A 26,087-nucleotide genomic window follows, 5' to 3' on the forward strand; every position below is an offset into this window, starting at 1 on the left:
TTGCTTTTAAGTTACTTTGTTTTTTGCATATTTTGGGGGGGTTTCTCCTTCTTTTTGGGACAGCCCCTTTATTACCCAGGCTGCTCTTCCATTTGCATTTCCAGCCAATGTCCTTAGCCTCCTGCCATTTGAGAAATTTTCCATTTTCATACTAGCACGTGCTACGTCAGCCGAGTGGCTTTTGTTTGCACGATGAAACATAAAATGTGCTTTGAATCTCTCTTCTGCACTGAGGTCAGTGCACATTTTTTACCCATTTGTCTGTTTCTCTCCAGGCCCATAGCTGACAGCTAAGTCCACAGTCTTTCCCTACTGTCAGTTCTGCTTCTGCAACTGACTTCTTTCATGCTTCATGCAAATTAAACCCCTTCACAATCCACGCGGGGGTAGGGTCCCAGAACCTGGGCTCCTGCCAGAGCCTGAACTTCTATGCCGCAATTAAACAGCCCCATAGCCCGAGCCCTGCAAACCTGAGGCAGCTGAGATGTGGTGTTTAATTGCAGTGTAGACATACCCTCTGAGTACATTTCCCAGACCTGAAGAAGAGCTCTGTCTAAGCTTGAAAGCTTGTTTCTCTCACCAACAGAAGTTGGTCCAATAAAAGATATTACTTCCCCCACCTTGTCTCTCTAATACCTTGGGAACAACACGGGTACACCACTACTGGATACTGGGGGAAAAAAAGGGAGATCTGGTCACTTAAGACCATGGTACACCTCTCAGAGGTTAGGAAGAGTTAGTCCTGGCATTCTACACAGGTGTCCCTAGGGGCAATGGCAAGCACAGTCTCCCTGTGTGCCCTTCCTCTAGCAGCTGCCAGAATGTAACCATCTGTATTCTGTTGTTTCTGATGCATGATATTGTGAGTGCACGCACACTCTCTCTCTCTCTCTCTCTCTTTCTCTCTCTGTTCTGGTTATTGTGTTAAAGCTTTTCATGTATTCTGTTTACTCATTCTTATTAACCACTGAGACACTGTAAATAAAATAGGGATTTTCACCCTACTGAGGACAAAAAGCTAGTTCAGCCATCAAAGTGAGCTCTGCTTAGTAACTTGCACTTCTGTTATCCCTCCAAATGCAATCCAGATTCTTCAGTATCATTTGCTTAAAAAATTGTCTTGCTTTTCCCCTCTTTCAGCTTCACAGTAGGATATCATCCAGACTGTATTCCTGAATTATTGGTTTATAAAATATTGACAAACACCAGGAAGATGTAGCATATGAGATTCTAAGACATGCATGTGCATAATCCCTTTGATTTCATTGCTTTACATATTATTTCTTGAAACACCAATTTAAAAAACATGTGGAGAGCTACCTCTTACACAATAAATCATCACTTGACACTGGAGTGCTTCCAATTTACTGCCCAGTATTAATTACTTAATCTTTGTAAAGGGACTTTAACTATGTAAAGCGCTATTTGAGTGCTAAGCAAATGATCCTCAATCTAATTTGTTTGCAACCACTTCTTCATTACCTACACAGTCTTTAGGAGGCTGAGCAAAGGGGAAAAAATCCTCAGTTTAAATTTTAATAATAAATGTAAACACAACAATGAATTGAAAAATAATACAACACGGTGGGGATAAATCTGAGAGAACCATTTTATCCTCTTCAGGCAGTTCCAGATCTGAAATTGCTTCTTTACTTTTGTTGGTCTTTGATTTTTTTCTTTCATCTTCCTCTGCCTCGTTCTTCTCTCTTTCTTGATCTTAAACCTTCCCTCTTCCAAATCTTCTCCTTGTCTTAAAAAGAACCTTGTGAAGCTGTGGAGTCACTTAGGGTTAGATTCTGACACCCTTCCATTGCACAGGACACCTCACTCCATGAGCAGTCCCATCGATTTTCAAGGGGGCTGCTCAAAGAGAAAGGACTCCTCTGCATAGGGGTGTCAGAATCTAGCCCATATAGAACCACCAGGACCAAAGCCAGCCCAGATATAGCACAAGGTAACTGAGGAAAATGGAAATGCAACTATTTGTACCACAGCAAAATTTCACTCAACAGAATGGAGCATGTCCCTCTGTTTTGTGCAGTGTTGTAGCTGTATCAGTCCCAGGATATTAGAGACACAAGGTGGGTGAGGTAATATCTTTTACTGGATAAAGCTTGTCTCTCTCTCCAACAGAAGTTGGTCCAATACAAGCAGGGGTGGCTCTAGGAATTCCGCCGCCCCAAGCAGGGCGGCGCGCCGTGGGGCGTGCTCTGGCGGTCGCCGGTCCCGCGGCTCTGGGGGACCTCCTGCAGACGTGCCTGCGGAGGGTCCGCTGGTCCCGCGGCTCCGGTGGACCTCCCGCAGGCATGACTGCGGAAGGTCCGCCAGAGCTGCCTGCCGCCCTGCCGGCAAAATGCCGCCCCAAGCACGCGCTTGGTGCGCTGGGGTCTAGAGCCGGCCCTGAATACAAGATATTACTTCACCCACTTTGTCCCGCTGTTTCCTGAAACTCATTGTTCTAAACCTGGGTAACCAAATTCAGGGGCATCATTTCAGATTTCAGTAGGGGAGGGGGCAACTTTCAGTGGGGTTCCAGGGACTGCTTAGTCCCCTCAAAACTCTTGGATAAAATGTAAAAATCCATAATTAGGCTGTCCCCTTCACAGAGGGGAGAGACCTCATTGTTCTTTGCCTAGAAAAGCTGACACTCTGAAACAGAAGACATCAGCCCCCAATCTGCTACTGGGCTGGAGCATTGCCGTGCAACACAGGGGGGCTGGGACCAGTCATGCCCTATAATCTGCAAGGTGCGGGGGAAATATTGGCTTTGTTTATGGAGGTGATTGGGCTCCTCTTAGCCACGGTACCCTGAGACAGCCCTCTCACCAGGCCCACAACAGAGAAGTCCTGCCTACATCCATTAAACTGAGCACTTTCCACTTGTCACATGTGAGACAGAAGATCCATATCAGAGCATCTGCTTCATTGATCCCCAAGCAACCAATACTTCTGGCCACAAATTTGCCAGTCACAGCTTCTGGCCGCAAGTGCTGGGGCCAGTCAGTGGCAATGGAGTGTAACAGCGGATGAGGTTGGAGCTGAGAGCTGCAGTCAGATAGGTGGGTCCCTGCAGCTGGGCTGCGTAGGGTGGGGAGTGTAGGCTTCAGGCTGCCCATGGGGCTCCAAACACCAAAGGTTTCAGAGAGCAGAGCCGGTCTCTGGATCCGGTGTCTGAGTTGTTCACACATGGTAACTGCTCACACATTTCAACTCTCCCTCCCCCATCTCCCCACCCTACCTAAATGATGCCCCTGACCAAATTCCTGTTAAGCTCTCAGTACCTATTCCTGCCTCTATAAGCAATATTCTTCTTTATATTTATATTTTTAAACTGTACTTCATTTGTTCCAGTTCCCTCAAGCATTCCAGAAAAGCTCCTTACTCCTCAAGAACAGAAAATGTCGCACATCTTGTGACAATGGTATTTATGCCATGTCATTGGATGGCATTCAGCCTGGCTTCTCTTTACTTTTTTCCCCATTGGTTTTAATTCTTTATCAGGTCCATTTTTACTGATGGGTCTGGTTTGTGTTTTCTTTCGTGCCAAATAAACTGAAATCAGCACTTCCTTGCTGACTCCTGAGGTCTTAAACATAGTGGGAAAGTATTTTATTCAGGCAGCTCGCTAAATTTCAACTTGCATGAGTAGCAGTTACCCAATGCTCTCGCTCAAGATTTTGATAATTTCAAATGTGTATTTACAATTCATTTATATCACACTTGGTGATTTGTACAACTCTCTCCTTTTTTAAATTTTCAATCTTGTTTCCAATGTGTTGGGCATTTACCTTATTTAGTTCAAAGCAAACAGGTATATAGAGGAGACTGTTCCTGACGGCAACTTTATTCACTTCATTCCCACAAGTAGAGTAGTAGCCCTGCCTGGAATCTGGCATCAAAATAGTGCTAGCTAGAGGTTGCTTCTGGCACTATAGTAATATTCGTAACGAGAGACCCGAGAGATGGATACTCAGGAGAGGTGAAACAGAAGCTAGGCATGGGGAAGCTGGAGGCCATGAGAGGGGTGGGTGGAAAATCAGGGATGTGAAATTGGGACAATTTCTAAAGATATCACGGTGCTACACAACCATACATAGTTGTCTTCTGCCCTCCCTGCAATGATGAAATACCTATGCAGAAGAGTGTGTATGTATATTTGTGTGTGTGTGTGTGTGTGTGTTCACATAGATACACAGAGGTGCATGATACATGTTACCAGCAACTCAAGGTTATAAAAACAGGGCTTCCAGATTTCCAAAAAAATAGGAGGAGGATTTTTAGACAGCAACATACCACAAAAAAAATTCCAATTTAACAAAACTATTGGTGACATTCACCATATTTCCAGCTGGTGACTATCAGTTTGGCTGAATAGCCAGGCCCCCTTACACAAATGTTTAATGGAAAGTGCAGGATATCTTGGAAGGCAGCTTGGACAGTGGACAGGAGTACATGTGGTATGGGCAGGAGTGCATGAGGGCAGGTCTATAAGAAGCTGCAAAGAACTTGGTTTCTCTTCCTCCCCATATATTGGTTCCACATTGCTCTGTATACCAGTTTACAGGACCAGTTTACCAGACCACACCCCTTCCTCTGCTAGATGGCATGTTGCAAGGTCCAAAAGGTGGTGCTCAGATGTTGGAGGAGGTGGGGCTGCCTACAAGCTGAAACCTGGCTTGCTTGAGGTGGGTTCTCATGTGAATTATCTTATTTAGCAAAGTATGAGTTAGCAACATTTTGCCAAAATTATGGCAGTGCAGGCAGGATCCAGCAAGACCTCATGGACGATCCAGGATTCTTGCTCCCTCTAACACTGGGGTGTAAAAGGAGAGAAAAATCCTACCCCTCTCCAGAAGTCCCTTTAATATTAACTAATCAATGGGTCAACTGCCAATAAATTATTATTGTAATAAAAACATGGTATGTTCCGGCTGCATGGAAGATGCTCTCTCTGCCCCCAACACGCCAGAGCAGCTCCATCCCAACTCATCTTGGAAGGCTGCAGAATCACCGGGTCACTGGTGTAACATAGTTGGAAGGGAAGAGACCCAATTTGCCCCGCAGGCGCCCTTTCCACCAACATGGGTTAGAGTTGTCCAGGACTTCTACGATGTCTCCACTGCGGAATCCTAGCTCATCACACTCCAATGCCTCAAAGTCATACAGGGCTTGGACCCATAGTGTTTGCTGAGGAGGAAGAGACAGGAGAGGTCAGACACAACTCTTATGAATTTCCCCCACAACACAAACCAAAAAGAGCAAGAAATGCAATGCTGGGATATGAAACCATGATACCAGTATGGAATTCAATGGAAGAGCCATCAGGACCCCAGAAAGTAGAGCCTGAATAAGAGACACCTGAGGGTAGGTTCAAGTTATCAGGAACCCCCAGTATCCCTCTCAATATATTCATGCCCCAAAGTAGAACTCAAGTGGCTGGGGCATACAGGAATGGAACACATGCCATGGAAACACCTTCTAAAGTGATAGGGATGTGCAACATCACATCAGGTATAATACACCGTTCCGCCTCCTGACCTCTCACAGAGAACAGTAAACCTACTAGCCTCTATGGTGGTTTCCTTGAGAGAAGGGATCAGGTAGATGACAGGGGCATATAATGCAAACCATCTACCTGTGAATGTTGAAATGATGGTTCTGTTTGTCTCCGGTACATGGATGTTGCACTCCCTTCTCCATGGTCTCTGAGGCGATGAAGCCCATCCTTCCTGTCCAGGCTCCCACCACCTCTGTCCTAGAAAGTGAGGTGCAAGAGAAGCCATTAATATACTCTGATGTGCAACTGGACCGGGGTGGGGATTCAGTTACTGGGTACCAGGGTTTCAGGATCCAGCCAGTGCATATGTCACCTAATGCCTCCAAGTAATTTCTTGTCTTCATTTATAAGGTCTTTGTTTCCCAGGTGTTCATTGGGCTGCAAGCAACACACCTAACAGGAAAGGACTCCTTAGTCTGTGCCCTTTGGTTTGGACCAAGAATCTCGAGCTGGGCAGTTGGGTGCAGCTTCCCAATATCCTCTCTCGGTACCTAGCATTTCAAATGTCCCTTTGGTCATGCCTGCACCTTAGTCAGCCTAAAAGGTCAGTGCGACTGAATCCCACTTTGCATGTCAATTGTCCCTGGCTGGAAATGTCAGAGTGAGTCAAACTCAATCTGGCTTTAGAGACACAGGATTCATTTTTTGTTGTGGTATACTTTTCTCTTACAAGTATTTCTGCTCTGTATCAAATATGACTCCTTGACAGATTTGTCACAAAGGGCCCAAGCTCCAATCTTGTGACAAGTTGTATTGTTCTGCCAACAGTCCCCTTCCTATATAACGTTGCTCCTGAATGATGGGGTATAGAACTGGCCACTCCCAGAGTGTCCTTGGCCCTCCTCTATTAGGACTCTCTTGCCCTGTGAGGCTTGGTTTTGGATCTCTTCCCCTAGGGGGACCAGTCTTCTCCTCAGATGAGGCCAATACTGTTGCAGCATCTCCTGCTACAGACAGGAGGCAGCCCCTCCTCCCCATGGTAGCCATTTCCTACCAAAATTAATATGGAACAATTGTAGAGGCAACACCATGCACTGCTCTTTCCTCCCATCCCTACAATAAGAGCATTTTTTGCATGCACCTTCACCATCTCTGCCCAGCCCCAGGACTGAAGGATGACACACCAGGAGCTCCCAGCAGAGAAAGAGAGAACCCAGGACTTACATCAGAAACAGAGAGCATGTGGAACGTGCTCAAAGAAACCAAACTTTCCCAATGGTAATTAACTCATTTCCCATTCCCAGCGTGCATCATGGTGCCGAATCTTATCACCACAACACAGCAAAAGAAATGGGCTGCACAGTTGGGCTTGTCCTAGAGACTTCAGAGGCATTCCTAGATAGGTGTGTGGCCGAGTGTTGATCTGTGCTCCCAATATGACTTTCAGTCTTGTCCCAAGCTCAACATTTTGGCATACTTGGCCATTCTTGCAAGACTGGGTTTGCTGTTCCCAGCCGTCTAGTTAGAGTGTCACCTGCCTATTGAGTTTGGATTTTTACAGCTCCATCCCATAAACTCTGATATTTAGAGGGCAAAATAGAAGATCACATATTTATTTCAGTCCACCAGATGTCACCATGATGACACTATACATTGATGCTACATCACAATGTGAAGAAGCAGTCATGGCGATGCACTTAAACAATTAGGTAAACAGCCCGGCTCCTAGTGAGCAGAGACTAGCATGTTCTGCAGTCCAGGCTCATCCCAGCTAACCCCTCTTTCCCAGTGATACCTGTTGCTGCTGCTGCAGGGGTGGTGAGGAATCTGCGTATCTCTTGGACATTGATGCTCGGATTTCTCCAGCTGCTGAACTCAGGCGGAGTCCTTCCTGTGCCCCCCGTTCCAGGCTCCCACCACGCCTCTCCTGGGGGGGAGAATGATAAAGGTCGGGCCAGGTCTGCTTCCCAAAATGCCCTTGCTGGTATCCTGGCAATCAGTACTCTGTCCCTTTCCCTCTCCAGATCTCTGTCGTCCCACTACTCTCCCTAAACCTAGGGCCTATGCAAAGGAGGACTCCTGCTCCTCTGAACAAACTGACAAATCTGGGATCCTGGATTTTGTCTCTTCACCACAGCCACTCTCCATCAGAAGGGCAACTTGGGATTTGGGGCTCTGAGCCCAAATACATGGATGGATTTGGAGCCTGCATTTGTCCCCTCACTACATACACAAGGTGAGTTGGGCCCCAATATTCCCTCCAGTAAACAATCGTGTGGCTGAGGCCCCACCTCCCTCTTTACAGAAAGAGAAGAGCATGTCTGGGGCCTATTTACCCACTGCAAATAAGAGTTGTTGTGAGGCCTTGGTTAACTGCCCAGACCCAGAATTTCAAGGGCTCAGCACCCACAATGAAGCCAGATTTTTGGTAGAGCTCAGCATCCAACATGCACCCCCAAGGCTGAGCTCTTTTGAAAACTCTGGCCTCAGACTTAATTTGTCTCTGCACCTGGCTCTACTTATTAATTCTTATTATCATTGCTGTAGTGCCTATGAACCCCAGTCGTGGCCCAAGTCCCCATCGTGCTAGGTGCTGTACAAACCCTCATCACCACAGCAATGGAGTGGAGCATTGGCTGCAACCTCCCCTCCCCTATTCTTTCATTTACCTGTCTACATCTTGGCACAAATATCATCCCCCTTCCTCCCTCTCCCTGCTCTGAACCACCTTCAATAGTTGTTTTACTAACACAATATCTCCTGCCCTGTGCAGACTATCCTCTGCTGTCAGCTCTCTCCTATATGTGGCCTCCCTTACAGCTAGGTAATGCTTTTTAAAAAAGCCGCATAAGTGGTCTAGAAGGAGTCAACAACAGAGAACCCTTTATCAGATTGAAAAATGAACCCTATTGCCCTTTTGGAGCTGAAAAGAATGTCCCACATGGAGCTGATAAATCTTTATTGCCACAATGAACAAGTCATGTATTTTCTGCCTTGTCTCTAACCACACATCCTGGTAATTTAATGCCAGAGTCCGCTTCCTGATTAAGCAGCACTTCAGTTACTGTAGTTACCATGTGTTTTCTCTCTCAGCATTGTGTGTGCAATGGTTGGCACCCTGTGCTGCGTCATTCCCTCATTTTCCTGGCACAGAACCACCAAATGGGCATTTGGTGAACAGGGATTTCCCTGCTTCCACAAACATCTTTTACTGCTTCTTCCTTGAACTCACAAACTGTGCTCACATCTCTGGAATTCTGGGACAACTTTATGCCCCTTTTTTGCCAGCCCTTCTACATCCTGTCCCCAGTTCCTCCACAATACCCTGCTATGTTCCGCAACTAATAAGAGAGAAGCAATTCCTCAATGCAGCCAAACTTTCAGCTATAACAGTGGCAGCACCCTAAGTCCATTCAAGGGGAGAAAGGAACCAAATTCAATTTTTTCTCTCAATTCTGCCAATAAACTCAGTCTGCCCTGTGATCCCCTTCCTGCTCTATCCCTGATCCCCTAAACACAGCAGTGTTCCTGCAGCTATTCTGTACCACCCCTTCCTAAAGTTAGACCTGGCTTCCCTTATTCATGCTGATTCACCTCAATCCTGACCTGCAGCACGTCCTGCAGTTCAGTCCTTGGGCCCCTACACAGCTCTGGCAAAGTCTCTCGGTCCTGATTTTCAGCATTCCCCGCTGCAGTCTTCAGCTTGTCGTAAATGGAGACAGCAAATCTCACTAAGTTACGTAATGTGTTTATGATGCAATCAATCAAAAATCTAGGCTGAGGGGCCCTACAATCTAGAGACCCGACTGGGATTCTACTGAAGGTCTCCAGAGGCAACATTCTAGCACTAAATTCATCCCATGGGATGGCTTTCTCCTCTTGTGTTCTTCAGGGATGGTTTGAGAACCCTGGGCATACCTTCTCTTCTTGGCTCCCATCTCTCAGGAATATCAGCTTCTGCCTGGAGATAGAGGAGGTCTTATAGTACTCCACCAATTTGTTCAGTGACTGAAATTTCTCTGTCCATAAGTAGTAGTTGCCCTTTGTATCCCTCATCACCCTGAAGTGCTGGACATCATCCTCATGCCTGTGATCAAGGGGAGAAATGAACATCAGATGATAATTTTATTTTCCTCAAATACCTTTAATCCAAAAGCCCTTTGCAGACTCTGGAAAGTGAAGTCAGTGGCATTGCACCTGGATACACTGGATCTGAATGTAACCCTGCATGTAAAGGAATCACTCACCAACCAGAAAAATGCAGCTGCCTTGAGGATGCATGGCCAAATGGGAGAATCAGTACAGGGCACTGGGACTCAGACCTTTACTTTCAAAATAAGGGTCATGGGATCTTTTATGACCACAAATGGTTAGAAGCTTGATTCTGCACCTTATTTAAAAGAGGGTAAGGCAGCAGCACGGTGCCCATTAACAAGTGGATCTGTGTTGGCTCTAAGCAAAGAGCGCCGCCAGATTATAACCTTACCTGAGGTATTTTTCCTCAGGTTAATCCCTAGACAAGATGGGGCGAAGGACTGAGATTTACCCCTTCATACTTGTTGCATAACGTTCACCAGCGCCCAATGGAACAACGGATTCCCTCTGAAGAACCATCTGCAGTCCCAGTGCCATGCAGGGCCCTGCTGGGTTCACGCAGGAGGGGGCAGTGTTGGGTTTGAAACAAAGGCCGAGAATGGCTGGACTAGAATAAGTGGCTGAAAAGGGAAACAAGCATAGGGAGTAAGAGGCCCAGGGGGCTGGGAAATGGAGTTTTTTTATTTATTAGTCAATGTTCATACAGCATTTCAGTATTCAAAGTGCTACATAAATGCTAAGGATTTTTATTATCATAATTGTTAAGCTGCTGGTTCCTGTGCAATTTGGTCAACAGCGATTGAAAGCCATTCCCATCTGGTGGCTGCTCAGTGGTCTATGTGAAATAAATTAATGGTGCAAGTCACCTCCTAATGGATATTAAATAGCATTCTTGGCCAGTAACTAAAGCCATTAGGCAAAAAAACATACCTGAAAGGCACACATTTTGCATGGTGGGAGATGGCCCACAGAACACGCTCTGCTCTGCTTCAGAAGGAGCAGGACAGCTGGGGTTGTGATTTTGGGATGGGATATTTGCTGTGTCACTTTAATGGAAAAAGAAACATCCGAGAAGCAGATGCCTCACTTGTTCCCATTGACTGGCACCACGCAAGCTTCCCAAGGCACTGCCATCCTGTCAAGGGGAGGCTAGGGACAGCAGCGTTAACCGGAAACAGCAGGAAGATACTGTAAGTAGCAGGTACCTGACAGAGATGGAGAAGTCACCAGGGGAGTTCTGGCTGGCTCGGATGATGAAAGAGCCAACTTCTTTGCTCATGAGTAAGGTCTCTGCTTCATGGCGGGATATCCCTTCATTAAACCAGCTGTCAAGGGGAATAAATCACATGCATGTGAATAAGGAAATGGGTCAGAGAAAAAGAAGGGAAGAGGTGAGAGGAGGGTTGGGAATGAGCAGAGGTAGGGGAAGGAGAAGGGAAAGGGACTAAAGGGTTAGGTAGGATTGTCTCCTGCTAACAGTGCATGTTCTCGAAGTATGGTGTATAGAAACAGGGATGGAGAAAATGGCCCTTTATGAAGACCAACTTCCTTCCCCCTTCCCCTTTCCAGTGTCCAGCCTGAACAACTTTCAAAATGAGGAGCTGCTGCTGCTCAGAAAAGGATCAAAGTGGAAATGTTTCAGCCCAGCTATTACATACTCTGTGTGTGTGAGAGGGAAAGGTTAGTGAAGACGTAATTCCTATGTGAGATGCATAATGAACGGGCTTACTCCACAACTCCAAGTGTGCCAGGAAAAAGCTGCTAGCGTAACACCCTGTGGCACAGGCACCTCAGCAAACCCTGTACATGCAGCATGGAAGGAGAGAACTTTGGTGCCAAAAACACAGGCCTGTATTTGCTTGTTGAGCTAACAGAGCAAGTCCCACAGCTCAGCCAGTAGATGGAATTCACACATACAGTATCACCAATTCTCAGGATTTTTTCCACCAGTGACATAATTTTGTCTGGGGCTGGAGGAGCCAGTCTGGCAATGACCTTGAGTGAATTTAAGCCCTCCAACTGGCTGCCTGCCCCACTTGCCTGCCTCCTGGTACTGAGCAAGCAATCAAAGCTACTACAGGAAGAGCTACCCCTCACCCCATAGCGATATGAAGCCATTCTCACAGGAGGGGAGGGGAGGGAGCAGAAGCAGGGCTGGCTCCAGGTACCAGCGAACGAAGCAGGTGCTTGGGGCGGCCAACGGAAAGGGATGGCACCTCTGGCTCTTCGGTGGCGGGTCCCTCAGTCCCTCTCGGAGGGAAGGACCTGCCACAGAAGAATGAAGCGGTGGGGTAGAGCTGCTGCCAAAGTGCTGCCGATCGTGACTTTTTTTTTTTTTTCCGCCGCTTGGGGTGGCAAAAACGCTGGAGCCGGCCCTGAGCAGAAGCCCCCAGCAGTTCCAGATGGTGCCACTCCTTCCTCTTCCCAGCCCTCCTGTAAGCAACTGGCACAGAATAGCGCTTCTGCTCCTCTCCAGTTTCCCCTGCCACCGCCGGCCTGGTAACAGTGGAAAGGGCAGAGGGGAGCGACAACCCCGCGGCAGACCCCCAGACCTGGGAGAAGGGGGTGAAGAACACCAGGAAGAGAAGAAGTGAGGCTGGGGGGCTGAACTGACAAGGTGTGGGTCTGGAGGGGTTGAACAGAGGAGATCTGAATTGATGGGGGTGGAAGATAAACTGGTGGGGAGGGCACAACTGATGAGGGTGGGGGCGGAATTGCTGGGCAGTGGATGGGCAGATATGGAGGTGAGAGCTCCTGCAGCAGGGGCCAAAATCATCTTATCTAATCCATTTGGGAGCATGGGCAACATGAACTCTGGGGATGGGCAGGGGGAGTTCAGAAATCAAAGACAGACCAAAACAGGAGGAGCAGGGGCAGCTGCACAGCTGAGAGAAGCGGCGGTTTCCGTTTCAAAGCGACGCTTCTCTCCGGCCGGCTGTGCGGCTCCTGGTGCTCCTCCAGAGTCCTCCGGCCCATGCTTGCGGCGCTCCTGCTGCCCACACCACCCGCCTGCTCCCCTGAGGCTGCGAGTGAGCATCCCTCCCTGCTCTCCCCTGCCCCCCCCGCAGGGGGTGCGCCGGTGCTGTGCTGCCCGGTGGTGCAGCGAGCTGAGGCTGTGAGGGAGGGAGATAGCGGGGGAGGGGCCGGGGGCGAGCCTCCCCAACTGGGAGCTCAGGGGCCGGGCAGGATGGTCCTGCGGGCCGGATGTGGCCTGTGGGCTGTACTTTGCCCACCTCTGATGTAGCTCCTACCACATCCTAGCAACAGTAACAAGAGTTTTGGGGCTGTCAGGACTAAAATAGCAGGGGGTGCTGCAGGGGAGGACTAATGTGCATTGACAGGCTGGTGTGTGGAGTTTTGCCACAGCCCTTGTCAGCCTTAAACTGTATCGTGCTCTAAGAAAGTATGAGAGAGGAAGCGCTGACCAAACACACAGGCTATCTCTATACTTATGGCAGCATGTAGAGTACAGGCACTGCAAGGGTAACTGCACGCCACATGAAAAGCAGTCCGCGCCACACTTGTCACTGCAGTGGGTGTAGGTGCACACTGCAGTGAAAGGCTCTGGCAAGGGGGAAGGAAACAGGGACTGGGTGACTGGGCAACAAAATGGCAGATGAAATTCAATGTTGATAAATGCAAAATAATGCACATTGGAAAACATAATCCCAACTATTCATACAAAATGATGGATCTAAATTAGCTGTTACCAATCAAGAAAGAGATCTTGGAGTCATTGTGGCTAAAGCATCTCTGAAAACAGCCGCTCAATGTGCAGCGGCAGACAAAAAAGCTAACAGAATGTTAGGAACCATTAGGAAAGGGATATATAACAAGACAGAAAATATCATATTGCCTCTAAATAAATCCATGGTACACCCTCACCTTGAATATTGCATGCATTTTTGGTTGCTCCATCTCAAAAAAGGTATATTGGAATTGGAAAAGGTACAGAGAAGGGCAACAAAAATAATTAAGGGTATGGAACAGCTTCCATATAAGGAGAGATTAAAAAGACTACGACTTTTCAGCTTGGAAATGAGACTGCTAAGGGGGGATATGACAGAGATCTATGAAATCTTGACTGGTGAGGAGAAAGTGAATAAAGAAATGTTGTTTACTCCTTCACGTAATACAAAAACGAAGGGTTATCCAGTGAAATTAATAGGCAGCAGGTTTAAAACAAACAAAAGGAAGTACTTCATATAATGCACAGTCATAGGCGCTGACTCCGTGGGTGCTCCGGGGCTGGAGCACCGATGGGGAAAAATTGGTGGGTGCTCTGCACCCACAGGCAGCCAAGCTCCCCTCCCAGCCCCACCTCACCTCTGCCTCTGCCTCCTCCCCTGAATACGCCACCCCCGCTTCTCCTCCTGGCGCTTGCCACCACAAAACAGCTGTTTTGCGGCGTAACAAGTTGTGGGAGGGAGGGGAAGGAGCGGGAATGCGACACGCTCAGGGGAGGAGGCGGGGCCGGGGCAGGGATTTGGGGAAGGAGTCCAATGGGGCAGGGACTTTGGGGAAGGGGTTGGAATGGGGGTGGGGCAGGTCCAGGGGCGAGGGGGGCATAAGCTCCCACCGGTGCCAGGAGAAGTTGGCGCCTATGTGCACAGTCAATCTATGGAACTCTGTCAGGGGAAACTGTGAAGGCCAAAACTATAACAGGGTTCAAAAAAGAACTAGATAAGTTCATGGAGGATAGGTCCATCAATGGCTTTAGCCAGGATGGGCAGGGATGCAAGACTATGCTCTGAGTGTCCCTAGCCTCTGTTTGCCAGAAGCTAGGAGTGGACGACGGGATGGATCATTCAATGGTTGCCTGTTCTGTTCATTCCCTCTGAAGTACCTGGCATTGGCCACTGTTGGAAGATAGGACGGTGGGCTAGATGGACCATTGGTCTGACCCAGTATGACTATTCTTATGTCCCATGGGAAAGGCTTTGGCACGGGGGAGGCAACAGGACACTACACTGGCAAAAACCAGGAGTTTATATATGGGCGGCATTGCTTGGGTGTGTAGAGATAGGGTTACCATACGTCCAGGTTTTCCTGGACAGGACCTCTTTTTTGGTTCTCCAATCTCTGCCCAGGCAAATTTTTGAAATCTGAACAAATGTCTGTGATTTTGAGGTAGGCACCCAGAGAGAGGCAGCTGCTGTCTGGGTGCCCAGCTCTGAAGGCAGTGCCGCTGCCAGCAGCAGTGCAGAAGTGAGGGGGGTATGGTATGGTATTGCCACCCTTACTTTTGTGCTGGTGGTGGCTGCGACGCTACCTTCAGAGCAGGATGGCTGGAGAGCGGTGGCTGCTGTACCCCACCCTAGATCCTGGCAGTATCCTCTATTTGAAGGACTTGAAATATAGTAACCCTATGTAGAGAGCCCATGTAGGGTATACACCCTGGAGGTTCAGGTGTATAGGGCACTCTCCTCTCCTCACCAAAGCCATGCCTCACCTTCTACGCTGCTCTTTATCCCTGTGCTAGCTGGGTGTGCAGTGTCTGTACACGCTGTCATAAGTGTAGACTTACACACATGACAAAACTCCCTGAAAGTTTCAAGGGAAATGCACCTGATCCCAGTTGTACTTACACGGGAATGTGAATATCTATGAAGTTCTTGGGGACATATCCTTCGTGACTTCTCAGCTCAGCCCTGTACCACTCTTCCTGGGAGCTTAAAATCTGTAGCAGAGACAGAATGAATGAATGAATGAATGAATGAACGAACCTCCTTGGGAAAGGCAAGGTAACCAGAAGGAGAAGTTACTGGCAAAAGAAAGAAAAAGAGTTTGGAATTACTTGGAAGGATAAAAGCAGACTAGATTGGGTTTGCTGGTGCTGAGAGCCCTGGAATCCCATGGCACCCCCGTTTTCTTCCCCCCACATACACACACTGCAGCAGGGCTGAGAGCTGAAGGCCAGTGCAGTGCAAATAAAGCAATGAGGACGATATGGAGGAATTAGAGGGACTGCTTGTTAGTTTTATCTGTATTCCTGGATAAAAGTCCAGGAGGCTGGGAGATGTATGCTGCACAGCTCGAATGCCTTCCTGATGGAGGAGTTCGCTATGAAGGACTTAGTGGGGGTTTAAGGAGTTCTTTGTGTTGTTTTTAATGGTTTGCCCTGGCGGGTCCCAATTTGACAAGAGATGAAAAAGCTCTGAAAAAATTCTGCTACATAGGAATGTGTGTGTTTGTGATTGCGTGTGTGTTACTGGATATCATTGCATGTGCTAGAATTAGGGGGCTGAATCTTCAGCTGTGCAGAGCTCACACCAGGGCAGTTGAAGGGAGGAGGCAAAGGTGGTTCAAAGCCAGTTTTCTGCCTCCCTAGATCCTGGAGGTTGCAGGGGGCCAGCCTCAGCAGTAATGCAAATTGGAGTAGCCTCAGGGCTATATCTACTATCGCTACTAGGGTCATTCCACTGGTCAAGGATTGCTGGACTGCATTATGCTCTTTCTCCACCCCATTGTGCCCTTGCCATGGCCTGAAGACAGAGGTGAGAGAACAGGTGGCATATAGCTATCTGTGTTGCCAGCGCATATGATTTTATTGCAAGCTTTGTGGTCTATGGTGTTTTTCTTAAAATTCCAGTTCCAGGAGGCAAGTGAATACGTGAGAATCTCAGCTTTCATTGTTTTTTAAAAGGAAGTTTCTAGCCCTTATGGTTGAAAAGCTTGAAGTATGACCCCTAGGGGCTCAGGAAAGAGAAGGCAAAAAAAAAAGTTTCCAAAATATGTAATTTAAAAAAAAATGGTTAAGCCTTGTTTTTAAACATTCAGGGTTGACAGTACTGAGACCTCTGGGACTCATTCTCCACTGCCTTGCCCCTTGTGAACCCTTACACCTGTGGACAGGGAGGGAATGGGCAGCTGAGGATTTCTGAATGGGAGCTGAGGATTCCCTGGCTTATTGCCAGTTGATTCCCCCATATAGCGGGCCTGATTTAAGGTCCCTTTGTGCGGCTCCAAACAAACCAAATGGGATACAACTCTTTTCTCCTCTATGACTCAACAGCTACACAGAGTATGACTGCATATCAGCAACCCTTTCTCCCCTCCTGCCTGGAGATTGCTCTGCTAGCAGCTAGGTTTCCGGCGCAATCCACCTGCAAGCTCTTGGTGCGCAGAGGGCAGGCCCCTCTGTGTCAGTCTCTCACAGCAGGGGTGGTGGGGAGGTGGATTTCCTCCTGTCGCTGCTGGTTCAGGGCCTCACACTTCCTGTTCATTTAATCTCCACATCAATACTGTTTACCTTATCTCCTTCGCCAATCAGTTAAGATAAACCCCAGCAGGTTGCACAGGCTGGGTAGGGAGGACAGCTGGGTGTGTGTGTGCGTGCGTGTGATGTTACACACTTCGATTTGTCAGATCTTTGACTCTTGGCTGCTAGGGAGTTGCGTTGCCTCAAAGAGAAGGATCTAATGAGAGGACAATCTCTGGCTTTCTCGTGAATTCCCAGTGAAAATAAACAAGTGAGTAGAGAGATACAATCAACCCAGTGCAGAGGTGGAGGCAGCAGGGGCATGGGGACAGAGTTTGAGCTGAGGAAGCATCAGGAGTGCTGTGTAGGGGAAGTGCTCAACCGTCCTAAAGGGGAGAAGGGGGATTTGTCCATAGCACCTCTCACGTCACTTCGGAAAGATCCCCCTCTTTGACCAATGAGAGTCATGTTCAGGCATCTTCAGCTGTAACAGAGTGACTATGATGCACAGTGTTGTAGATTGAGGAATGGGTAAAAAATATTATGTGGGGTTGTGTGGCTTCATCCTCATTGCTGATAACAAGAACAATTCTACCATAACAATACAAAGATTAAATAGACTGTGTTTCACGTACTATATGTCTGACATTTGCCTGCCACTTCTTCCCACTCTTGCTCTAGCACTCCTCTGCTTCTTCATTTCTGAAGGGGGTTCTAGCTCATTCTAGCTCAGGGGTTCTCAAAATTTTTCATACAGAAATTATCTTGTGGATACTTCCCCTCCCATTAGCAATTATATAATATCTCTGCGGCAACTACAGTAATTCCTTACAGGGAACAGTAACATCAGGAAAGTCACTTAATGTACTTTAGCCATCTTTTATGGCAATCTAACAGCTGGAAATAAGGAGGATGGCAAGCACTGTGTGACTAGCCAGTTCTCCATGAACCTCCAGCAAGCCCTCCATGGAACACTAGTGGCATCTGGACCATAGTCTGTGAACATCTAGGCTGGCCTATGTTATGGAGAGAGGCACTGGTGCAGTGGGATCTGGCAGGAGTCACATGGTTAAACAGTCCTCCTTTGGTGGGGCCTTGGGCTGCACTTACCTTGAGAATGTCCCCGGTACGGAAACTCAGTTCATCCTCTCCAGAAGCATTGAAATCAAATTTGGCAATGGCTTCCATACTGTGCCTTGGTGACAGGGCAAAGCTGGAAGAGATACAAGTATATCAATGTCTGGGAGGAGCTGTAACCTCTGAATCTAGCTCATAGAAGGGGTTGTTATCTCCTCTTGCTCAGGACACTGTGAACTATTCATTGGTGCTGTGATCTCTTCTCACTCAGGGTACCAGCGGCATTGAGACCAGCCTGTTGGTTAATCTGTAATAGTCCCTTGCTAGGGGCAGTTGGCCTATATCCAGTGTTGTGATCTCTTGTTCAGGCTCAAACAATTATTGGATTGAATGAAGTTACCAGCTGGGAATGATCCCATTAACTGGCATGGCTGATGGCCATCAGAACTAGACTCAGATTAGTGGTTCACTTTTCATCACGAGGGCTCAAAACATACCAAAGCAGAAGCTGTTTCCTACAGGCCATTGTCTCCACCCAATAATCTTATGATGAAAATGTGCCCCCCACGCCCAAGCAGGCTGATAATAGGGATGACCTCAGTGTAAGTGATAACAGCGTTGCTCTGTTAGCTATTCCTTGTGATGTAAGTGACCCCCTCACTCAGCAGAAGGCGGCACTCATCCTCCACAGTGGCCTACTTATTATCCTTGTGAGAGATACAAACTATGGGCAAAAGGAGGATCTTACAATACAAAAAATCTTTTTTGGATGGTAAGCACCATGTTGAAGAATGAAAGACCTTCCTCTACAAAGACTTTTTGGCATGGATAGCCTTGATTTCCAGTGAGGGAAAGAATTTGTGTACAGAAAGGTTGTACTCCCTGTTTTAGAGGTGTAGTACTTACTGCTTAAGCCACATGAGTACAACATATGTGTCCAAAGAGTCCAGATTTCTAGAGCCTGAATTCACATCTTACATGTGTTTAGTGGCGGTGAAAGGTACCACATCATCATCAACAGCCCTGCAAACCAAAGTCTTCCTTTTTGTAGCATGGGAGGTAGCGGTGCAAGCTTCACTTAATCAACACTTCTTGCTAACGTAACTGAGATGTGTGCTGGAAGGACCATTTTTAGGATCAAAAGGAATGCTCAGTTCCCATGGTCACTGAATCTCTGACCTGTCTGCTGAGACTGCCAATGGCAGAGTAGGAAGTAGTTCAATTGCATTGGTGTTTTTTGTGATGTAGGTACAGGTCCTCCCAGGAACCAGTGGGAGATAACCCTGGAAGTGCATTCACAAAGGCCACCAAACAGCTCTCAGATGGGAATAAACTTTCAGCGCTTCCTCTAACCCAGGCTGGACTGCAATCAGTGACCTGGAAGTTAAAGGCTCCATAGCTTATCTTCACTCCCCCAAGGCATCCAGTCTGTACAAGCAGGGAAGACTCTCCAACTTGCTTTACCTGAAAAGCTATTATCCAGAGGACCTCAGAAAGAAACCTCACCAACAGCCTCTCTAGAGAAACTTTGGTTTATTGAGCTGCCTTTCATTGCAGAACTGAGAAAGACCAAAAAGTGTTAGCTCTGAACAAGACCCAGAATTATGCAAGAAAAATGTCATGTTTAAAATTGATGGGCCACTAGAGATTGATTCTGAGAATTGTCTTCTCTCATTCCCAAATATAAAAGGATCTTCACATGCTTTTCTCCAGGGTTTCTTTCAGCACTTTCTTTTTTGCTGCTTATTTGAGGTGAAATTGAATTTGTGTGACCAAACATGAGGCAGGCAGAATAGAGGCAAGGTGTATGACTGTCCACACACAACTCTGCAAGTTCAGTGGGATCCTGTCTTACAGACATCTGTGTTATTTAAGTCCTGGGAGCTCCCACACAGCTGTACAAACATAGTTCAGTCAGGACCTGCAGTATTTCCCTTGCCCCTCCAAGTTTTGCCAATGCACTTCAGTAGTGAACTGCACCATTGTAATGGTCTGCCAGCGTGCCTCAATCTTGGCCAGCAAATTCTCCCACCATTTCAATCCTGTTCATCTCCTTCTCTCTCCTTCCTGCCTTCCCCCTGATTTGTTGATGCACCTTAATTCTGACCTATGACACCTTTTGGTATCGCAGTCCCAGGTCCTCACACTGATCTGCCATTGCACCTCAATGCTGAGCTACAATTGTCCCATGCTATTCTTGGGTCCCCAACATAGCTCTGCGGATGCAACTTAGCCTTGACCTGCAGCACCCCTTGCTATTTTAGCCACTGGAGTTCCTTATCTTCAGCCTGTAATGTCACACAACTGCATGTGGTGACGATGATTGTTATGTCACAAGGGGAGGATTAAGATTTCAAATGGGGGAGCAGGTTAACCATTGTGTGAACTATAAAAACAAAGATTTTGTTTTCATGTAAACATCCCTTATTAATAATAATTACTTAGAACGATGAGGAGAGTACTAAAGAAAATGCCAGCAACCAAAGCAGAGTTGTTTTAGTATGACATGTTTTTCAGTGTTTTACCTTGAGGCACTGAGCTGCTCTATAAAGATCACAGATGTCTGGGTGACATCTTCAAACATCCTCAAACTCCGAAGTGCAGAGCAATAATCTCAGTTTGAGACAACCAGTTAAAAACAACAACCTCTTGGAATACAAAGCGTTGCTTTGATTTTTGCCCTTTGGTGGAATTAGAGATCTCAGTGATTCTTTCTCTAAGGAGGGAGAGTGTTCATTTCATTTTTCAACTACCAGACAGTTAAATGTGATATTTGACACCCTCCCCCACAAAAAGAGCAGTGCTGAGGAAATAGTTAAAGGCTCTCACTTATTTTCAATTCCAGCAATTCCAACCTTGGGCAGTGACCGAGACACAGACACCTCTTCAAACAATCTAACAAATGGATTAAATGTATTTTTCATTGCCAGAGGCTGGATTTAGGAGTGACTCAAATACCATACACAGTGTCAGCTAGGTTGATAAATCAGTACTGCAGTAATACCATGGCCTTAAACTCTTTCCCCACCAACTACTAAAGCACCACTGGTCAATAATCCTGTCTTTGAAGCCAACCTAGCATTTTTCAGCACCTGAACTTCAAACCAGCCCTGCATCTCTGATCCTATTCCTCCCTTCTCTTGTATCTCCAGTTTCCTTATACTGTTCAGGTCAGTGCTGGGCTTTTTAAGAAAGCTTTTCCACTAGGTGCTCATTCTTTCTCTCTCTACATGTGTATGACTTCCATCAGCACCTGTGTGACAGAGAAATGTTTGATTTTTTTTGTCATTACTTACATTTCTCAGGAATCGTTTCTCCTAAAGGATATCAGAACACTTTACACACTGTGAGCCAAATTCTGCCTTCAGTTACACAGAACAAATCCATTAGCTATAATGTAACTGAAGGTAGAATTTAGTTCAGTATATACTGTATTGGGTGAAAATCACCCCAGTACAGAGGGAAAGCTCAGGGCCTATGTATCACTTAGTCCCACTAAGGCCTCTGACTGCTAGAAGCTGGGACTGGATGACAGGGGATGATTGCCCAGTTCTGTTCATTCCCTTTGAAGCATCTGACATTGGCTGCTGTCAGAAGACAGGATACTGGTCTAGATGGACCATTAGTCTGAGCCACTGTGGCCATTCCTATGTTTGCTTAACTCCTATTTAAGGCATGAATGTGAATTAACTAGTGCTGGCTTTCTGCACAGAAATGAATTTTACTTTTAGTGATCACCCCCTATATCGCTGAACTGCCGATGCATCTAGGCTTGAATGCAGGTGCCATTCTGTGCTATCAATGCTACACAAGGGTGAAAGGAGAGGAAGTGAAAACTAACTTCACCATTTGAAACTACACAGGACATATTTTAGGTCAGTAGAATACGTAATTCCGTGAGCTGGAATTCAGCCAGGACACTGAGGTTAACACCTGCACATTTATGAAAAGTGACAGGGGCTATTTAATGACCACAAATGATCAGATGATAAATCTCATCTCATCTGAAATACAGCACTCCAATAATAGAACATCCCTCCTAACCCCTTGCTGGGGCGTTAGCTCGGTAGTAATGACTCAAGAGGAAGAACACCACCTACTAAGACACCAACACCACTGTCTGCATTACTGGGGTTTTCTATGCCAGCCTTTCATTTATTTATTGTCTAAGCTCAACTTTGTTTCGCTGAGCGTGATAAAATTACAGCATGGAATGGCTGCAAGTGGGGTGCATATTCAAAGATGATGACCTTAACAAGAGCTTGATCTTCAAGCCTGTGACTTATATAAATCAGACCCACAGCTTCAACAAGTGAGCTTTCATCAATAGATGTGAAATGGCATGTTCTGCTCTGCCTTTTTGGGTACTGCAGGTATCAGAGTTTAAAGTCAGAAGAGGCCACTAGATCATCTAGTCCAGTGATACTCAGATAGGCTCGTGAGCCACAAGTGGCTCTTTAATGTATCTCCTGTGGCTCTTTGCAGCACATGATGTTACAATTATTAACCAGTCAGGATGCTTTTGCTATGTTATTAACCAATTAAGTTATCAACTCGCACCAAGTTATTAACTTATTGGCTGTGAGAATTATATCTATATCTAAATCTAGATATAAAATGTTCATCTTTCTCCGGAATTAAGACAAGGACAACTGTGATGGGAGTGTAATCCACATGGGGAAAGGGTTAACATCTCAGGACAAGGGTGGCAAACCCTAGAAGGGAGCCCTACAGTGAAGGAATCTCTAGGCAACCAGAGAGGAGAGCCACTTCCAGTCTCTTTCCTGGTTGGGAGTTTGCCACCACTGGCTCATTTTCATTTTTATTTATGGTGTGGAAAGCCATTTTGTTTTATGGCTAGACAATAAAGACATTTCAAAGCAGGACAGTTCCATGGAACTTTCCATATATACATGTAAACGAAATATTTCCCCTCATTCTGGTTAAACATGAATAGTATATAGTAAATGAATCAATGAATTCACACTGTTGTGGCTCTTTTGGGTAATGTCGATCGCTGATTTGGCTCCTGAACCACTGAGGTCTGCGTATCACTGATCTAGTCTGACCTCCTGTATTACAGGCCACCGACACCACCAGGGCCGCCCAGAGGGGGGGGCAAAGGGGGCAATTTGCCCCGGGCCCCGAGCTTCGCAGGGTCCCCCAAGAGAACATCGGAGACTCCCGCCTCCGCCCCTCTCCGGGAGCCTTAGCACATCAAGCGGGGTGTCTCCGGCGGGGCCCCTGAGCCCTGCCGCGCTCGGAGCCGCGTGGTGAGGGGGCGGGGCTGCGAGCTCCGGGCTGAGCTCAGCTCCCTCCGCTCGGCGTGAGCTCCCAGCCCCGCCCCCTCCTCACGTGGCTCTGAGCGGGGTGGGGCTCAGGCCCCACCGGCCACACGCTGCAGCTGTTCTGCGAGGCGCTGAGGTTCCAGGTGAGGAGGGAGCCGGGGGTAAGAAGCTGGGGCCGGGGGGTGGATAAGGGGCAGGGAGTCCCGGGGACATTCAGGGCACAGGGAGGGGGCAAAGGTTGGGGGGGTGGTCAGAGGGCAGGGAATGGGGGGTTGGATTGTGGGTGTTTGGGGGGGGTGGATAGGGGTTGGGGCAGATAGGGAGCAGGGGTGGGGTCCCAGGGTGGTGGTTGGGGGGGGGTGGGGATCTGTAGTGGGATGGCTACTCGCTCCTGCCCTTTGGGGCTTTAAAACAGCCCTGGGAAGGGGCTTTAGGCTGAGCTGATTGGGGGAAGTGGCTGCAGCTGGGGCCACGCCCCAAACTGAGCAACAGGGCCTTATAAGAAGGCCAGGGGAGCCAGAAGAAAGACAGTCTCTCTCTGTATTCAGAAGGAGATGGGCCTGGCTGCAGGGAGCTGAGAGAGAGTACCTGAGTGGAACAGGGCTGGGGAAAGGCTGAGGAGCTGGGGAGCTCCAGCCTGGAAAGCCCTAGGCTGCAGCCTAGCTATAGGCCAAGAGGTACTGGGGGTTGCAAGGGGCAACCCAGGGGTAGGCAAAGGCAGCAGGTCCAAACCCCTTTGCCTGTGATGAGTAGGCTGATACTGCAGTCTGCCCCAGGGTGTGGGGCTAGACAATGACTGGCAGTAGCCAATACTGAGGCAAAGTGGGGATAGTGGGGTGGGGGGTTCCCCTGGGAGGGGGAGACCCAGTTGAAGGGGCACCGGGGTCCTGGGAGGGACACGGGGGCCAGTAGCTGGAAGGCGGATCACCAGCCTGCAGAGGGCGCTCTGGATGCTGGACTGAGCTAATTCCCAAGGACAACCAGCAGGAGGCGCCGCAGGGGTGAGGCTGACCCGGTTACAGCGTCTCTGGGGGACGGTGAGGGGACAAGGAGCAGGATGGGTCAGGGATTCTGAGGGAGGCAGTCAGGAGCAGGAAGTGGGTGGGGGTTGGATAGGGGGTAGGGCTAGGCTGTTTGGGAGGCACAGCCTTCCCCACCCTAAAGCTCATTCAGCAGTTTGAGGCTTGCAGAAGAGCCAAGCTGTTAGCTTTTCCATTAGGGCTACCATCCCTTTCACTTCTCAAATGCCAAATTATAGTCTATATGTAATTTCAGTGCCATAGGGAGATTCATGTCAGGGGAGGGTAGCTTCATTTAAAATTAGCCACTGTGGGGAGGGATCACATGAGAAGAGCAATATCCTTCCCAACCCTACCAAGGGAGACCCCTCTCCCCTGCATTCCCTGAGGCTTCAGAGGGGTTAATTCAGTGGTTCTCAAACTTTTGTTCTGGTGACCCTTTCACATAGCAAACCTCTGAGTGCGACCTCCCCCCCCCCCCCTTATAAATTGAAAACACTTTTTTATATATTTAACAGTATTATAAATGCTGGAGGCAAAGCAGGGTTTGAGGTGGAGGCTGACAGCTCACGACCCCCAGTAATAACCTCGTGACCCCCTGAGGGGTCCTGACCTCCAGTTTGAGAACCCCTGGATTAATTTAATTTTAGCACCCTGTGTCCATTCACATGCATGTGCTATTTTGAGCATTTCAGTTTGGACAACATAGGCTCATCCCAGATTCTGGAACAAGCTCAAATGCTCATTTCGTGGAGTATGTACATAAGCTATACTAAAGATAAACCCACAGTAACCGTCTCCAGTTTGTGAGGGACCACATGGAGCCATTCTCTAGGAAACAGATAAATACATGGAGATTAAGTCCATTAATGGCTGTTAGCCAGGATGGGTAAGGAATGGTGTCCCTAGCCTCTGTTTCTCAGAGAGTGGAGATGGATGGCAGGAGCGAGATCACTTGATCATTACCTGATAGGTTCACTCCCTCTGGGGCACTTGGCATTGGCCATTGTCAGTAGACAGGATACTGGGCAGGATGGCCTTTGGTTTGACCCAGTATGGCTGTTCTTATGTTCTAACCTAAATGAACCCAAAGTTATGGAGACAGATATGAGTCAAGGAAGCCAGCAGAGTATCAGAAACCTGGAAAAATCTCTGCCTGGATGGGCTCAGGTGTTTGGTTACAAGCTGAGGTGGTTCAAAAGTTTTGGATTTTTTTTAAGCAGAATTTTTTTATTGTTTCTTTAAACAATCAAACACAGCAAGCAGCAAATATTTGGCCACACACTTCTGAAACCTCAAACCATGTTCAGGTTTTGGCAGACTAATTTCAGCTTTTCAATCAAAAAAACCACAACAAATTTTGAAGGAAAGCAGACATTGTCCGTGATTTTTTTCTGCTTTTAAAAAACTCCTAGTTTTCGATCCAGAAAAAGTTTTGATGGAAAATATTTGTCCAACCCTTTTAATGAGCTTTAGTGCCTTTTAGCACTAGCTGATGCTGAGAACCAGTGATACCTTGTAAAGAAGTTTTCTCAAAACTGGGTTTGTGCCAAAATGCAGAAGGTTTATTTTTCCTAGGGGCGCCCGTGGGGGGGAGCAAGTGGGGCAATTTGCCGTGGACCCCGCAAGGGCCCCCAGGAGAATATAGCATTGCAATTTTTTTATAGAAGGGGCCCCCAAAATTTCTTTGCCCCAGACCCCCTGAATTCTCTGGGCGGCCCTGGACACCACCCACACACTAAACCCAACAACTAAAAAGAGAACAAAATATTACAACTCATGGGACACTAGTCTATTATATGCGACAGGAAGAGACTAAAAGTGTGAGGTGCACCAACGTTCAAAGCAGGGAAATGATTAAGTGAGATATACCTGGATAATCCTGGCAAATGACCTGCACGCATATGCTG

General features: G+C 47.5%; 1 protein-coding gene across 7 annotated transcripts in view; it reads right to left on the reverse strand.

Annotated features, from left to right (window-relative positions):
- Nucleotides 1-3,463: 3,463 nt before the first annotated feature.
- Nucleotides 3,464-26,087, reverse strand: part of GRAP2 (GRB2 related adaptor protein 2) — an 84,704-nt gene continuing 62,080 nt past the window's right edge. For 5 of the 7 annotated variants that reach the window (XM_045001927.1, XM_045001929.1, XM_045001931.1 and 2 more), the window contains 7 exons: nt 17,904-18,006; nt 15,181-15,272; nt 10,798-10,917; nt 9,416-9,584; nt 7,293-7,424; nt 5,636-5,755; nt 3,464-5,187 (listed from right to left, as the gene is read on the reverse strand). In XM_045001927.1, the coding sequence (XP_044857862.1) occupies nt 5,008-5,187; nt 5,636-5,755; nt 7,293-7,424; nt 9,416-9,584; nt 10,798-10,917; nt 15,181-15,272; nt 17,904-17,981 (891 nt within the window). In that variant the 5' untranslated portion in view covers nt 17,982-18,006 and the 3' untranslated portion in view covers nt 3,464-5,007. Of the gene's footprint in view, nt 5,188-5,635; nt 5,756-7,292; nt 7,425-9,415; nt 9,585-10,797; nt 10,918-15,180; nt 15,273-17,903; nt 18,007-18,367; nt 18,418-18,776; nt 18,804-26,087 lie in introns of those variants that run through there. The other 2 variants (XM_045001926.1, XM_045001924.1) reach the window with 2 other exon arrangements.

The sequence above is a fragment of the Mauremys mutica genome, chromosome 1 (assembly GCF_020497125.1).
Source record: "Mauremys mutica isolate MM-2020 ecotype Southern chromosome 1, ASM2049712v1, whole genome shotgun sequence".
Classification (NCBI taxonomy): domain Eukaryota; kingdom Metazoa; phylum Chordata; order Testudines; family Geoemydidae; genus Mauremys; species Mauremys mutica.